This window comes from Phyllostomus discolor, chromosome 1, assembly GCF_004126475.2.
Source record: "Phyllostomus discolor isolate MPI-MPIP mPhyDis1 chromosome 1, mPhyDis1.pri.v3, whole genome shotgun sequence".
In the NCBI taxonomy this organism is placed as follows: Eukaryota; Metazoa; Chordata; class Mammalia; order Chiroptera; family Phyllostomidae; genus Phyllostomus; species Phyllostomus discolor.
In genome coordinates, this window is record NC_040903.2 from 102,255,385 (window position 1) to 102,272,462 (window position 17,078).

The window sequence follows — 17,078 nt, forward strand, 5'->3', positions numbered from 1 at the left end:
TAGACAGAGGGGAAGGGAGGGAAAAAGAGAGGGAAAAACATTGATGTGAGAGACAAACACCAATTGATTACCTCTCATACACACCCAACCAGGAACCAAGCCCACATTCTAGGCATGTGCCCTGGCCAGGAATCGAACTGGTGACCTTCCACTTTGCAGGATGACATCCATCCAATTGAGCCACACCAGTCAGGGCTATGTATTTGTTTAAAAGAAGAAAAAGAGTCAGCTCCTAGGAAGGTCAGGTTCACTTTGGTAGACAATGGAAAAAGTGTGTTACCTTTTGACTCGGAAGAGGCAAATTTAATCCTCTTCCCAAAGCAATACTACATCTCACTTATCTGGAAAATCAGATATTTGTATATATTCTTAACAAGTTTTTAAAAAATCAAATCAAAGGGAAACCAATTTATAAAGTCAAGAATTCAAGGATCTACAGAGGTCTCAGGAGGTCTGAATTTGCCTATTATGACTTTTCAGATCTTTGTTGCACAAATGAAGCATAATCTCATCCTTTCTTCCTTCCTCATTAGCAAGGGTTGCAAGTTACTGCTTTAGTTTTGTCTTTGTTTTGTTTTGTTTTGTTTTGTTTTTATCTCTAGATCCCTGGAGAAACCACACTTAGCACCCTTGTGCCATTCTCCCACTTATGAGTGGGAGGAAGGTTATCATGCAGAAAAACCTGCTTGCTCCCACATCAGGCATGTCCAGCTAACCTGTGCACCTAACCCTGCCTTCCTTCCCCATGGAGCATTTTAGCCTAATGATTTTGCCCTCAACTTCCCTTTGTCCTTACTAAAAGCTAGCTGGAATAGGGGAAAAATTGGGAAGAGAAAGTGAAGCATATTAGGTTAACAAATATGACAACTCAGAAATAAATATACATATATAATAATTTTTAAATATCTTTAACACTTTTTTTTTACTTTACTTCCAGGTGACTCTTTTAAACATGTGCTAATTAATTTTATATGATATTTTTTGAAATATTTCAAATAGAAGCTAAAACTGCTATCTATTAATAAAAATTACTTCTGGAAGAAAAAACTAAGTTTTGAAATCCCCCAGAAAAATATCATATAAGATTTGAATATTTCTGCCTTAAAACCATAGTTTCAGCCATTTCATAGTTTCTTGGATTTGAATGCATGTACAAAAAGAAAAGGTCTCTTTCCCCTATTCCATGTAACTGAGTAGAGTATAAAATGGAAATGCCACCTCTACAGATTGATGAAGATGCTGTTGGTTTAGTTGCTGCTTTTCCATGCAAACGTTTCATGGAACTAAAGAGGCTATCTAAAGCATAAAGTACCCATAAAGTAATTTTTTAAAATTAATTTGAGCTCTCATACTAGACATTAGTTATGTGGTATTATAGAGCTGGTTTCAATTCTTTTTAGCCAATTTTTGATGGGAAACAGAAATTGTACCTTCTAATCAAATGTTCTTTTTTCCTTCTCCTTCAGAGATCAATTATCTCAGTTAACTTTACTTTCCTCCCTTTTCTTCACTTCCCTGTCTCCTGTTCTAGTGGATATATGGTCTGTGGGATGCATTATGGGAGAAATGGTTCGCCACAAAATCCTCTTTCCAGGAAGGGACTGTATCCTTGTACCTTTTGCTGCAGCTTTACATGTTTTGTGCTCTCTCCCTTTAAACACGTAATGGTTTTACCAGGAGAGTAAAGATAGAAGCAAAAAGTTGGGTAAGTGGTATAACTATGATTTTTTAAAAAGTGGTAATTTCTATAATCTGAGCAGTACTGAAGACTACCTACTGCAATGATTTGTGTTAATAAATTTTCAGTGGGCTTTTTCTTCTTAAATTATTTTTTGTCTATAATTCAAAGTAGCAATGCTATTTTTTCATAAATAAGAGAGGCCACCAAATCCCAGATGATTAAAATATATTCATTTTTACAAATGGAAAAATAAGCCACTATTTGCAAGTATTTTCCATCTGCTTTCTAAGACTATTTTGTGCATCTACAACATTTAGGTGTAGTAATTTCTCTCCTCACTGACATCTTAAGCTTCTGAATTTCTCTTGACACTACATCCAGCCTTAAATAGGTCATTATAACACTTTCTTCTTAAAACATGAGCTTCCACATTTAAAAATCATAATTATTATTCAAATTGCTGGGTGTCTGGTGGGTTTAAAATAGGCCTCCCTCACTTGACTTGGATATGTGAGTTAGACATAGATAATTACTTTCCAATGAAATGTAGAATTTTAAAAAAGCACTGTTGATATGAGTTCTATCACTGAGTGCTGTGCTAGATTTCATCAGAAATGTCTTGAAGTGATATTTATGATTTACAATGATTAAATGAGCTGCTATATTTCTGAAATGACCAAAAACTTACGGAGGCACATAATTTTTATTATAATATGTAGATAATAAAGTTTACATATTAACAGAGGATATGCTTTTTTAAAATACAGAAATACCCTACTAATATACAATAGTAAAATCTAAGTACAACAATAATTAACAACTTTCACAATAATAATGCAAGATTGAGTTTAATATATTTATTATATATGACTTTTTTGGAAAAGAACAATAAATATGTGATACACAACTCTATTAAATATTGCATTTGACTAATAAGAAAGCTCTATGAAGGAGCTTTTTTATTGTGTAAGAAAAATTATGATTGTTTAGTAGAAACAAAAATAGAAGAAAAACCTATGATAATTGAAATTTGGACTCAATATGAAATTAATACACAGTGAGTATGCATTTATGTGGGCATTTATTTATTCTGCTGGATATTAATGAGATATTCTCTAAATTCCAGTAATAAAGTAAGAGTAATGACATCTTCTAGAACTATACTGCCCAGTAGGTAGCCACTAGCAACATGTGGCTACTCAGCACTTGAAATTATGGCTGGTTTGAGGTGAGATATGTGTGTACATACTAGATTTTGAATATATAAAAGGAAAGCATGTAAAATATCTCATTAATAATTTTTATGTTGATTATATTTTGAAATACTTCATTTTAATTTATATTATTTATATTTTGAGGATCAATTCTATATTCAATGTAGCTGATTTAAAAGGAACCTCTTAATCAGCACTTAAAGTGAAGTTACGTAGCCACATCTCTGTACTCTTTTAAGTCAGTGAAATACAAAATGTCAGAATGCCTCATTTCCATGTGGCGTAGGTACAGCTTCTTAGATTTTCATTAGCATGGTTCTCTGAGATCTAATTTATCTCTGCAGACATTTATCTGGATTCCTTTTTACTTAATTTAACAGTATTAAATTTAAAAGTCAGTAAAATGAAGAAAAACCAAAACACTTTTCAACCTAAAATAACCATTCAGAAAATAAGCAGACAGAGATAATATCACCATATTGATAATTCTTTATTCTTCTGAAAATTGTTCTCTTGGAGGTGTTTTTTTCTCCTTTTTATTTTAGTTTATATTTTAGAACAGTGTTTGTAACTGAAAGTAAGTTGTGCAAAAATCAATAAAAGTATGATCCTAGAAAATTAATATATCCTAATATACAAAATGTAAATTGTAATAAGCGTTTGCATTCTGAATCCCTTTATTTCAAGCAGTGATTTAGGAATATGGGTCTTTGGTAGGTTAATGTCATTTATAATAATGAGCCTGAATGAGGACCTAAAAAGTAAACAGGGAAGTTACATAAAGACATTTGTAGTGGAAAACATTTTGCTTAGCTTAAATGCTACTTAAATATAGATAAATAATTTGAGATGCAATGAGTTAGAATTGCCATCATATTGAAAATGTATAAATTTGGATTTGAATACTTAATTCATTTTACCTATAATTAAAATTATAACTTAACATCGTAAGTCATGGCCACATTTTAAAAATAAACTAAACCATAGAAATCCCTATTAAACAATGAACACATACTTTGCTTCTTTCAAGTTCCATTAATATTTACATGAAATCATTATCATTATATGAGTATAGTTCCTTCTCAAGCATTGAGAAATCAAAGCATTAAATTAGCTTCACTAATTTAAACCATGATAGACACAAGTTGAGGGACTGGCTGATTGAGGTTTTATATAAGGAGAAGAATTGCACCAATATTTTAGCATTTAAATGAGTCCAGCATTTACCAGAAGTAATATCAAAGATTAGTACATATTAACAAAAGTATATGATTTTTTGACTACTTCCATGATTCCTCAGAGACTTAAAAAAGTGATCATAGGTTCTCTTATTTTACATGAGACATTTCAGTTAGAATGAAAAACCTTATCAAGGTTATAGGTGTAAAGCCAGTTGTTAAGGAACCAGGAAATAATTTTTCAAAAATATATTTGAAGAAATAAAGAAAAATCCTCAAATTATTGAATGTCATATGTTTTCTAAGCTTAAACATGAAAATTAGGAATAATCAAACTTAAGTAAACAAAATTTGGAGACTGTGGGTTATTATATTTATCTAGTACAGATAGATACTCTGAATCCTTTTTACCTTTGTGAAATAATTGCTTACTTTCTGATAAACTTTTGCAACTAATGCATCACTATTGTTTGAGTCTGTTCCCTAATAATAAGATATTACAAGGTTATTTCAAACAGTATATATTATACCCCAAACCATAAAAATCATAGAAGAGAACATAGGCAGCAAAATTTCAGGCATTGCTCATAGCAATATTTTATCAGATACATCTTTCTAGTCAAGGGAAACAAAAGAAAAAGTAAATAAATGGGACTACATCACACTAAATTTTTTGCACAGCAAAGGAAATCAATAATGAAATAAAAAGACAACTCACAGAATGGAAAAGCATATTTGCCAATACATCTGATAAGGGGTTGATATCCAATTTTTTTTTAAGATTTTATTTATTTATTTTTAAAGAGGGAAGAGAAGGAGAAAGAGAGAGAGAGAGAGAAACATCAATGTGTGGTTGCTGGGGGCAGTGGCCTGCAACCCAGGCATGTGCCCTGACTGGGAATCGAACCTGTGATGCTTTGGTTCGCAGCCCACGCTCAGTCCTCTGAGCTACGCCAGCCAGGGCAATATCCAAAATTTTTAAAGAACTTATAAAACTCAACACTAAAAAGAAAACCAACCCAATGAAAAAATTGGCAAAGAATCTGAATAGACACTTCTCCAAAGAGGACGTACATATGGCCAATAGACATATGAAAAGATGCTCAATGCCACTAATCCTCAAAGAAATGCAAATTAAAACAACAATGAGATATCATCTCATACCTGTCAGAATGGCTATCATCAATAAATCAACAAACAACAAGTGCAGGCAAGGATGTGGAGAAAGGGGAACCCTTTTACACTGTTGGTGTGAATGTAGACTGATGCAGCCACTGAGGAAAGCAGTATGGAGATGCCTCAAAAAATTACAAGTGGATCTGCCTTCTGACCCAGCAATCCTACTTCTGGGAATATATCCAAAAGAACCCAAAACACTGATTTGAAAGAACATAAGCACCCCTATGTTCATTGCAGTGTTATTTACAATTGCCAAGATATGGAAGCAGCCCAAGTGTCCCTCAGTAGACAAGTGGATAAAACAACTATGGGACATTTACACAATCATATGCTACTTAGCCATAAAAAAGAAGAAAGTTTTACCATTTGTGACAGTATGGATGGACCTGGAGACCATTATGCTAAGTGAAATCAGCCAGTCAGAGAAAGACAAATACCACATGATTTTACTCATATGGGGATCTAATGAACAAACTGAACTAGCAAGGAAAGTGGGGGCAGACACATAGATGGAGAACAAGTTGACAGCTAAGGGCTGCGGGGAGGTTACAGGGTGGAGGAGGGATTAAACAAAAAGGGAAAAGGGACTCATGAACATGGACAACAGTGTGGTGATTGCTGGGGTAAGGTGGGTATAAGGGGGTTAAATGGTAATAGCAAAAATACAATAAAGATTAAGTTTAAAAAACAGTGTATAATTTTGACTTTAAATAGAGTTGGGAGATAAAAACCCAGTAGTCCCTCTTTCACATCCATAAAGTAATTGCAGATAATCATGAACATAAAAAGATTATTCATTTATTAATTCTTTATATGCTTTTAAAAGAATACATTTTCACCATTAGTTTGCTTACTATTTCTTTCTTTTATTATTATTTTGAGAAAATCTAAATGAGACAGGAATTACTAGAATGGAAGCTGGGGGGTTCTGAGAGGATCTGAAAAGATGGAAGTACATAGTTCTAAGGATAATCCCTTTTCCAAAGCATTTAGAGTAGACCAGAATCCACTAGAGCATCAGTCCCCAAACTTTTTGGCACCAGGGACCAGCTTCACGGAGAACAATTTTTCCATGGACCCAGTGGAGGGCTGATGGTTTCAGGATGATTCAAGTGCACTACATTTATTGTGCACTTTATTTCTATTATTATTACATTGTAATATATAATGAAATAATTATACAACTCACCATAAGGCAGAATTGATGGGATCCCTGATCTTATTTTCCTGCAACTAGATGGCCCCACATGGGGGTGATAGTAGACAGTGACACCCAAAGTGTGTTGCTTGTGTACAGTCTAGTCCATAATCTCATTCTGGTGGCAGTCACTGCAGAAAACCCTGCTTCACAAAGATAGGATGTTGGAAATGGAAACAGGCCTTGCAGTGCTTTTGTGGCAACCTCAGGATAGTCCGCCTTGCCTTTAATCTAGAATGTATGGAAATTTGTAGTTATCTCAAACATACTTTTAAATCCAACATCATTTGCAATCTCAAGCAGTTGGTCCTCTTCTAGCATGGACAATGTTGATTCACCTGGCTTATTCACACATGGGTTACGGATCCATTTCTTCCCAGGTCATGGGTCTTTTGTGGTCAGGAAATAATCTCTTCTGGACTCTTCTGAAAGCTGAGACAGGTGATCATGCAACAGCTGGGAGAAAGAAGGCACTGGCTCAGTCTCTTTCAGAATCTCTGCTAATGTTGGAAACATGTCAAAAATCCCAATGTTCACACATTGCCCCCATAATTCAGTTTGGCTTTGAATGCAGCCATGTTATCTGCCAACTTGAACATGGTTGTTGTTTTCCCCTGAAGTGACAGATTGAGTTACCTGAGCAGGTTGAATATGTCACATAAATAAGCAAGTTTTACGATCCATTCTGTGTCACTGAAGTGTGCTGCCAGTGGTGACATTTTCTAAGTGAAACCTCTGGAGTAGCTCTCGTAACTCAAAAACTGTCCAGTGATCTCCCTTTAGAAAGCCATCTCACTTCTGTGCATAAGAGAAGATGTGTGTGCTCTGCATCCATCTCCTCACAGAGCTGCACGAACAGACGTGAGTTGAGGGCATGTACTTTAATATGGTTGATAATTTTAATCACATCCTGCAAAACATTGTTAAGTTCAGGTGACATTTTTTGGCTAGCCAGCATTTCTCTATGGGTGACACAATGTGTACAGTCACATTCAGAAGCGGCCTCTTTGCCCGGAGTAGTGAAACCAGAAAGCCATCCAGTCGTGGCAGCTGCTCCATCCATGTATGAACTGACACAAAATGACCAATTCAGTTTTCCTGATATGAAATTGTTCAAAGACTTGATTAGTTCTGCAGCTGTGGTGTTGGTTGGCAACAAAAGTGCACATAGCATATTCTCATGCACATCCTCCTGAAAAATACATCGCATAAAATCAAGCATTCTTGCCTTGTTGTCAATATCAGTAGACTCATCAACCTGGATTGTGTACCACAGTGGCTCATTAGTCCTCTCTAACAATTGTGCCTAAATATCTTCTGCTCTTTTATCGCTAGTTATGGTGCTAGCCAAAACAGGAACACATACCACCTTTTGAAATGCAGCCTCTCCTAAAAGTTCACAACAAATGTTCTTAGCAGCAGGCAGGATCAACTCTTCACCAACAGTAAAGGGCTTCTTAGCTTTAACAATGCAGTTAGCCACTTAGAATGATGCTTGCCGTGCAGATGCATTTGATGATGAAGTAAGTGGTGGCCTTCAATAACTACTTCTGTTCTTAGTGTTCACTTTTTTTATTTTGAAAAGTTCTAAAGGCTTGTCTTTAAATGCAGTGTGCTTGGTCTTCATGTGGCGAAGCAGTTTTGAAGGTTTCATGGTTTTGTTGAATAGGTGGTAGCCAAATATACAGAGTGAGCTTGGAGAATGTGAATCACCTGTTGCAATGAACCCGTAACTTAAGTAGGACTCTTGGTATTATCTTTAAAATGCATCAGTCTTTTTGTTGGCAATCTTAGAGTCTTCTGCTGTTTCATCATTGGGTCTTTCTCTCTTTTCAAAGAAGCTGTCCAGTGACAGTTGTATTTTACTCATTTTGGCTAAGGTTAGAATGTGGGCTTACCAAAACTGTGATTGAGACAAGTGTACAGTGCGGGAAAGAGGCATGGATGGAAATGGTAAATAAAATAATGGGCAAGATATGCACAGACTAAAGTAAGGGTCAGATTCTGACTTAAAGCCTGCCACCAGATGTGGCTATACAATTGAAGTACATCAACTGACTTGCCACTATAATGCCTGTCACCAGATGCAGCTTAATTGTTACTTGACCCTCATTGATAGGGTTTTGATATGAGTGTGCAAGCAATTGATTTATTATGGTCTCTGTGCACTCAAACCTCTCTGCTAATGATAATCTGTATTTACAGCTGCTTCCCAGTGCTAGTATCGCCATCTCAGCGCCACCTCAGATCATCGGGCAGTAAATTCTCATAAGGATCACGCAACACAAATCCCTGATGTGTTCACAGTAGGATTCGTGCTCCTATAAGAATCTAATGCTGCCACTGATTTGACAGGAGGCAAAGCTCAGGCAGTAATATGAGCAATGGGGAGAGGCTGTGGTTTGCTCATTCAGCCGCCACTCACCTCCTGCTATGTGGCCCAGTTCCTAACAGGCCACAGACAAGTAATGGTTGGAGATTCCTGCACTAGAGGGCAGGAGAAGGCTTAAAGGTCAAAAAAGGAGATCCATACAGCAAGGAGGCAGACATGAGGGAAGACATGGAGAACCAACTTCTGGGGTGGAACAAAAGGCAAGAAGTTGAGAAGCTGGACCTCAACCCCTTCATGCCTTGAAGAGGAAGCATTCAGTCCTATCATGCACAAAGCTCCCCTAGGGCCCTAGAAGTTCTCTGTCCCCTGGAAATAGGCATATAGAAAGGTTTAAAAGCATATTATTTTTTTCTTTTCATCTATACTTCTTTTTTTCTATATACCAACAATAAATAAGAGAAATCCTCCCCCAAGCCACCACACTAGCCATCTGCACCTTCCACTCTTCATCTTACCCACTTTGGCTTTGTCCATGTGTCCTTTATACATGTTCCTTGATCACCCTTGTGCCTTATCCTCTCATTATCCTCTCCTTCCTCCTCTCTGGTTACTGTCAGTTTGTTCTTAATTTGTTCAGTGTCTTTGATTATATTTTGCTTGCTTGTTTGTTTTTTTTTATTAGGTTCCACTTATGGGTGAGGTCACATGATATTTGTCTTTTATCACTTGGCTTATTGTACTTAGCATAATGTTCTACATTTCCATCCATGTGGTCTCAAAGGGTAGGAGCTCCTTCTTTCTTTCTGCTGTGTAGTATAGTAAATGTACTATAATTTTTTGGTCCACTCATTTACTGATGGGCACTGGGGTTGCTTCCAACACTTGGCTATTGTAAGTTGTGCTGCTATGAACATTGGGGTACATAGATTCTTTTGAATTTCTGTTGCAGGATTCTTACAGTATAATCCCAGCAGTGGCATTTCTAGGTCAAAAGGCAGTTCCATTTTTAGCTTTCTGAGGAGATTCCATACTGTTTTCCACAGTGGCTGCACTAGACTGCATTCCCACCAACAGTGTACTAGGGTCCCCTTTTCTCCACAACCTCACCAGCACTTGTTATTGATTTATTTATGATGGCCATTCTAACCAGTGTCAACTCATTTCTCATTGTGGTTTTAATTTGCATCCCTCTGATGGCTAGTGATGCTGAGAATCCTTTCATATATCTCTGGGCCCTCTGTATGTCCTCTTGGAGAAGTGTCTGTTCTGGTCCTTTGCCCAATTTTTATTTGGGTTGTTTGTCTTCCTGGAGTAGAGTCGTGTGAGTTCTTTATATCTTTTGGAGATCAAAACCTAATCCAAGGAATCATTTGCAAATATATTCTCCCAGACAGTTGGTTCCCTTTTCATTTTGCTATTTTCTTTAGCTGTGCAGAAGTTTTTTTATTTTGATGAAGTCCCATTTGTTTATTCTTTCCCAAATGTCCTTTGCTCTAGGAGACATCTTGGTGAAAACATTGCTGTTTGGAATATATGAAATTTTCCTCCCTATGTTCTCCTCTAGGACTTTTATGGTTTTATGACTTACATTTAAGTCTTTCATCCATTTTGAGTTTATTTTTGTATAGGGTGTAAGTTGGTGGTTTAGTTTCTTTTCTTTTTCTTTTTTTTTTTTTTGCATGTAGTTTCCAGACCTTCCAACACCATTTGTTGAAGAGGCTATTTTGACTCCATTTTATGTTTCTGCCCCCTTTGTCTAATATTAATTGACCATAGAGACTTGGGTTTATTTCTAGACACTCTATTCTGTTCCATTGTTATATGTGTCTGTTCTTATGCCAGTATCAGACTTTTGATTGCAGTAGACTTGTAGTGCAGTTTGGTATCAGGTATGTGATCCCTCCTACTTTGCTATTCTTTCTCAAAGTTGCTAAGGCTATCAAGGTCATTTATGGTTCCATATAAATTTTTGTTTATAGAAATGTTTGTTATATCTGTGAAATATATCATAGATATTTTAAAAAGGATTGCATTGAATCTATAAATTGCTTTGGGTAGTATGGACATTTTGATGATGTTAATTCTTCCAGTTCATGAACATGGTATATGCTTCCATTTATTTGTGTCTTCCTTAATTTCTTTCTTCAGTGTAGTATAGTTTTGTGAGTACAGGTCTTTTACCTCCTTGATTAAATTTATTCCTAAGTACATTATTTTTCTTGTTCCTATAGCAAATGGGATTTTTTTTTCCTGATTTCTGTATCTGATATTTCTTTGTTGGTGTACAAAAACTATTTCATTGTCTGAATATTGACTTTGTATCTTGCTCTTTTGCCAAATTCACTTACTAGGTCAAGTAATTGTTTGGTGGAGTCTAAAGATTTTTTTTTATGTACACTATCATGTCATGTGCAAACAATGAAATTTTGCTTCTTCCTTTCCAATTTGGATGCCTTTTATCTCTTTTTCTTGTCTGATCTCTTTGGCTAGGACTGAAAATACTATGTTGAATAGAAGTGGTGAAGGCAGACATCGTTGTTCCTGATCTTAGTGGGAAAGCTTTTGGTTTCTGCCCATTGAGTATGACGTTGCCTGTAGATTTCTCATATATGGCCTTTATTATGATGAGGTATGCTCCCTCTAACCCATGTTGCTGAGTGTTTTTATCATAAATGGGTGCTGTACCTTATCAAATGCTTTTTCTGCATCTATTGATATGATCAGGTGATTTTTTTCTTTCCTTTTGTTTATGTGTTCCTTGTGTTTCCTTTTGTATTATGTTTATTGATTTGTGAATATTGTACAATCCTTGCATCCCTGGGATGAATCCCATTTGTTCATGGTGTATGATCTTTTTAATGTATTGCTGGATGTGGCTTGCCAATATTTTGTTGAAGATTTTAGCATCTATGTTCATCAGCGATATTGGCCTGTAGTTTTCTTTCTTTCTTGTGTCTTTACCTGGCTTTGGTATTAGGATGACGTTGGCCTCATAAAAAGAGTTTGGGAGTTTTCCGTTTTCTTGGATTTTTTTAATAGTTTGTGAAAAATAGGGTTTAGCTTTTCCTTAAATGTTTTGTAAAATTCTCCTGTGAAACCGTTCTGTCTAGGGCTTTTTTGTGCTGGGAGTTTTCTGATTACTGCTTTAATTTCAGAAGCTGTTATCAGTCTGTTCAGGCTTTCTGTTTCTTCTTCATTCAGTATTGAAAGATTATAGTTTTCTAGAAATTTGTCTATTTCACTTAAGTTTTCAAATTTCTTGGCATATAGTTGTCCACAGTAATTTCTTATAATCCTTTGTATTTTTGTGGTATCAGTTGTAATCTCTCCTCCTCCATCTCTGATTGTGTTTATTTGGGTCCTCTCTCCTGTTTTTCTTGATGAGTCTGCTAAAAGGCTTCATTTATCTTACCAAAGAACCAGATTCTGGATTTATTAATCCTTTGAATTGTTCTTTTATTCTCTATGTCATTTAATTCTGCTCTGATCCTGCTTATTTCCTCCCTTCTACTTACTCTGGGCTGTCTTTGTTGTTGTTTCTCCAGTTCTTATAGATGTAGGGTTAGGTTGTTTATTTGAAATGTTTCTATCTTTTTTAGGTAGGCCTGTATTGCTATGAACTTCCCTCTGAGGGCTGCCTTTGCTTTGTCCCATAAGTTTTGGACTGTTGTGAGTTCATTTTTGCTTGTTTCCAGAAACTTTTCGATTTCTTTCTTGATCTCATTATTAACTCATTCATTATTTAATAGCATACTATTTAATCTCCATGAAGTTGAGTGTTTTTGAGTGTTTTCCTTGAGGTTGGTTTCTAGTTTCAGGCCCTTGTGGTCCAAGAACATGCTTGAAGTGATTTAAATTTTCTTGAATTTGTCGAGGCTTGTTTTGTGTCCTACCATGTGGTTTATCTTTGAAAATGTTCCATGTGCATTTGAAAAGAATGTCTATTTTGCTTCCTTGGGATGAAAGGCTCTCTCTATATATCAGTTAATTCCATTTGACCTAGGATATTGTTCAATGCCAAAATATCTTTGTTGATATATTGTTTGAAAGGTCTATCCATTTTTGACAGTAGGGTGTTGAAATTCCCCAGTAAAAGTTACTGTCCATATCTTTCTTGAAGTCCTCCAAGATTTTCCTTATATATTTGGGTTCTCCTATGTTGGGTTCATATATGTTTATAATGTTTATGTCTTCTTGTTTTATGGCAAGTAGTGATGCAGACACTGGCCTGCAGTGTCTGCATCATTATGGATGAAATGAGACATTCACACAGACTACCAAGTCTGCTGGAGGAAAAGGGACAGCATGGCTTTTCTCTCAAGGGGAGCAAAAGCCTTGGCCCTTGCCATGACTAGCCTTTATTTGGTTTCTCAGGACATTACATTATGGTTCGCACTTACTATGCACAGGTTCCCTTTAGGTGGTTATCTTTTACAGAAAACAAAGGAGCCCATGCTGCTAATCACATCACAGAAGAGGGATATTTGCAAATGAAAAGGCAAAAGTGGCTGAACTGGTTACAATCATCCTTGGAAGGTTTAGCATGGATCTTAGGAAGTTACTTTGCAGTAAATGTCCTCAATTCAGGGTGAGGGAGTTTTTAAGCAAGAACAAGACTCAAAGCAGCCTAGGCACATTGCAGGCCTGATTCCCCATGGGAGACCCTATCCATGGGTGTGGGAGCTGTGCCCACACCTCACAGAACATTCTCCTACAAAATAGTTTTTGTTATTTTTCTTTTCTTTTCTTTTCTTTTCTTTTCTTTTCTTTTCTTTTCTTTTCTTTTTTTTTCTTTTCTTTTTCCTTCCTTCCTTCCTTCCTTCCTTCCTTCCTTCCTTCCTTCCTTCCTTCCTTCCTTCCTTCCTTCCTTCCTTTCTTCATTTTAATTAAAATTTTTTTATTATTGTTCAAGTACAGTTGTTTCCATTTACCCCTTCCCACCCCCACCCCCTGGACTTTTCTATTGAGTATCATGATGTGTTCTGTGTGTCTTTCCATGGCCTTTGTTTTGAAGTTTCTTTAGTCTGATATAAGTATTGGTACCCCAGCTCTCTCTTCCCTCTCCATTTGCTTGGCATATTTTTTCCCATCCTTTCACTTTCAGTCTGTGTAGGTCTTTTGTTCTGAGGTGTGTCTCCTATAGGCAGCATATGTGCGTGTCATGATTTCTTATCTATTCAACTACCCTATGTCTTTTGATTGGAGCATTTAATCCATTTATATTTAATGTTATTATTGATAGGTAGTTATTCATTGCTATTTTATCCCCTTCGTACCTGTGTTCTTCTCTCTCACTCTTTTTCTTCTTCTTAAAGCAGTCCCTTTAGCATATCTTGCAGTGTTGGTTTGGTGGAAGTGTGTTCTTTCAGCCTTCTTTTGTCTGGGAAGCTCCTTATTTCACCTTCCATTTTAATTGAGAACCTTGCTGGGTACAGTAGTTGGTACTACTGTCTTGGGTGCAGGCCTTTGCTTTTCATCACTTGGAATATTCTTGCCATTCCCTTCTGGCTTGGTGTGTTTCCATTGAGAAGTTAGCTCCTACTCTTATTGGGGCTTCCTTATATGTTACTTCCTGTTTTTCCCTTGCTGCCTTTAAGATTCTCTTTTTGTCTGAATTTAGCCATTTTAGTTATGATGTGTCTTGTAGTGGGCCTCTTTGTGTTCCTCTTTATTGGGACCCTCTGTGCTTTCTGGATTTGTGAACTTTTTCTCTCATCAAATTAGAGTTTTCCATCATTACTGTTTCAGACAGGTTTTCTATCCCTTGTTCTTCTTCTTCTCCTTCTGGTATCCCTATTTTCGAATATTATTACATTTCACGTTGTTCTGCATTTCCCTTAACTCCTCTTCATTCTTTCTGAGTCTCTTTTCCTTTTCTTTCTCTTTCTGGGTGTTTTTTCCTACTTTGTTCTCCTGATCAGTGATTCAATCCTCTGCTTCATCTAGCCTGTTTTTGATTCCTTCTATTGTGTTCTTCAGTTCAGAAGTTGCATTCTTCATTTCTGCTTGGCTGTCATTGATAGTTTCTGTGTCCTTTTTCATGTCGATATAGTTTTCAGTAAGTTCCTTGTAGTTTCCCTGTAGTTTTTGGTAATTCTCAGTGAGCTCATTGAGCTTCCTTATAACCATTGTTTTGAACTTACTATCTGATAATTGACTTGCCTCTATTTCATTTAGCATTCTTTCTGAGGATTCCTCCTTACCTTTCAACTGGGGGGTTGTTTCTTTGTGTTCCCATTATTTGTGAAATTCTTCTTGTTTGCCTCTGCTTCTTCAATTTAGGTCTATTTTGACTCTCTGAGTTTGTGGTGTGAACTTATAAGGTAGGAGACCTGTGAGATTAAGTGATGTAGTCTCCTTGATCTCCTGAACTTAATGTTCTTGGGATGTCCTTTATGCCATTCATGTGTGCTCTCTGGATGTAATTGGGTTTTGATTGTTGTTGTGTTGTTCTTTGGTGGGTGCTTCCCTCCAGCTGGTTGACTGAAGGTCATCCCACCCACCGTGTCTTCTATGATGTTGTGCAGGTGCTGCCAGGTTGTGCTGAAGCTGATTCTTCTGTCTGTTCAAGCTTATAAGACTTCTTTCTCATTATTATACAGTTGTTTGTTCCAGGTGATTTCTCCACAATGTAGTTGTAATTCCAGATTGGTTGTGAGAGGAGGTTAGAGTGGCTTCCATTCACTCCTCCGCCATCTTGCCTCCTTTCTTTCCATCTATAGATCTATAGAGAGAGCACTGAGTCATTTTTAAAAGTGAAATCAAACATTGAGTGAGTAAAACTACAAACAATAAAAAAAATTTCTTAGTCATTACTATGATATTGCATTTAAATTGTCCTTGGTCTATTTGGCCCTTAGAAGAACACACGAATGGTGACACCTACTATGGGCCTCTTGTTTTCAGCCATCAAATGTCTTGAGCTCATGTGGGAATAGTTCCCTAAACACTGGCTTCTGGTCCTATTCATTTTAGTCATGTGACTTATCTCCTACATGTAATTTACTTTATAAAATACCTTTTTTGCTTATCATACAGGATTGCTGTGACGATTGTCATTTGATACATATGAAACATTGATTGTTTACAAACATACACATACCTAGAAATATTTTCCAAGATAAGAAACTCCAATTTCTATATTATTGAGTTGGTTTTGGGGAGATCTAATCCAAATAAACTTCAAATTGAATTAGATAAACTATTAAAAGTAGGAAAAATGGAAGCAACAAGGTTGCTTGTAACAAAAAATATTATCTCAAATGATGAGAAACCAAATTATCTGTGATTTAGACAATAGGAAAAGGAAAGAATAAAAAGTTGTTTGCTGTTTCCTGAAACACTTCTGAGTTGATGTGCAGAATGAAGTGAGGACACATGGATCTGAAGAGAGCTTGTATTTAATTTGGTGATAATGTGAGACATTCAGATCTAGCATGTACTATTAGTTGATCAGAACATAAGAAGTTTAAAGAAAAATACTTTTTCAACCTTAAGATTTCTGTAAATGCTTACTTATACACACTGCAGAATTATATGGATTTTCAAACATGACAATTTAAAAAATTTTGGTGCAGTAAAAATATTAAAATGTTTTACAGTAAAATATTTTGTAAATTCATTAGTGTATAATTTATTTATAATATAATATAAACTTAAAAGTTTTCTCCCTTATTACAATGTTTAGTGGACTTTCCTGTTTTATAAAAAGCAAATAAAAATATAAAATCTTTTAAATAAAGGTTAAAGTTAATAATATGATCTCTTAGAACTTAAAAAGAGAAGCAAGGTGAGTATGTAGATTCAAGGAGAAAATTTTCCTTTGATTTCCTGCCATTGAATATTCCATCCTGGAATATTTAGCATCATGTCCACATATATTGCTTACTTTTCTCACTTAGATTCATGTGCAATATCTGTATTTTCTAAGTTTATTTATTTATATTAGTAATCTTTTATAATTCCAATTTCCATTGAAGTTTAGAACAATGTGCTTTTGTTAAATATCTAATTAAATTTTTAACTTTTGAAACATAAGTGTTTCAAAGAAATAGTGTTCTAGTTTAAAAAAAAATTAAATTTTGCTGTTGTACTTTGAGGTATCCAAAAAAGAAAATGTATCTAAGCACATTGTCTAAATTCTATGACAAATGAAGATGTAATCACATTAAGGAGAAAAGCAGTGTGGTTTAAAGTTCATGTTATGAGGGCCACTGAAACATTTGTCAGGTTTCTGGAACAAAGCTTAGTCCAAAAAATATTTCATTATGAATAACAATCCAAGCTATTACACAGA

General features: G+C 35.7%; 1 protein-coding gene across 9 annotated transcripts in view; it reads left to right on the forward strand.

The window, feature by feature from the left end:
• MAPK10 (mitogen-activated protein kinase 10) overlaps positions 1 to 17,078 on the forward strand; it is a 312,270-nt gene that overhangs the window by 227,095 nt on the left and 68,097 nt on the right. For 8 of the 9 annotated variants that reach the window (XR_004903436.1, XM_028506698.2, XM_028506695.2 and 5 more), the window contains one exon: positions 1,532 to 1,603. The exons of the other annotated variant lie outside the window; for it this stretch is intronic. Coding sequence is in view for 7 of the 8 variants with exons in the window: in XM_028506698.2 (XP_028362499.1) it covers positions 1,532 to 1,603 (72 nt within the window). In the remaining variant the exon portion in view is untranslated. The remainder of the gene's footprint in view (positions 1 to 1,531; positions 1,604 to 17,078) is intronic. 9 annotated transcript variants of the gene reach the window in all.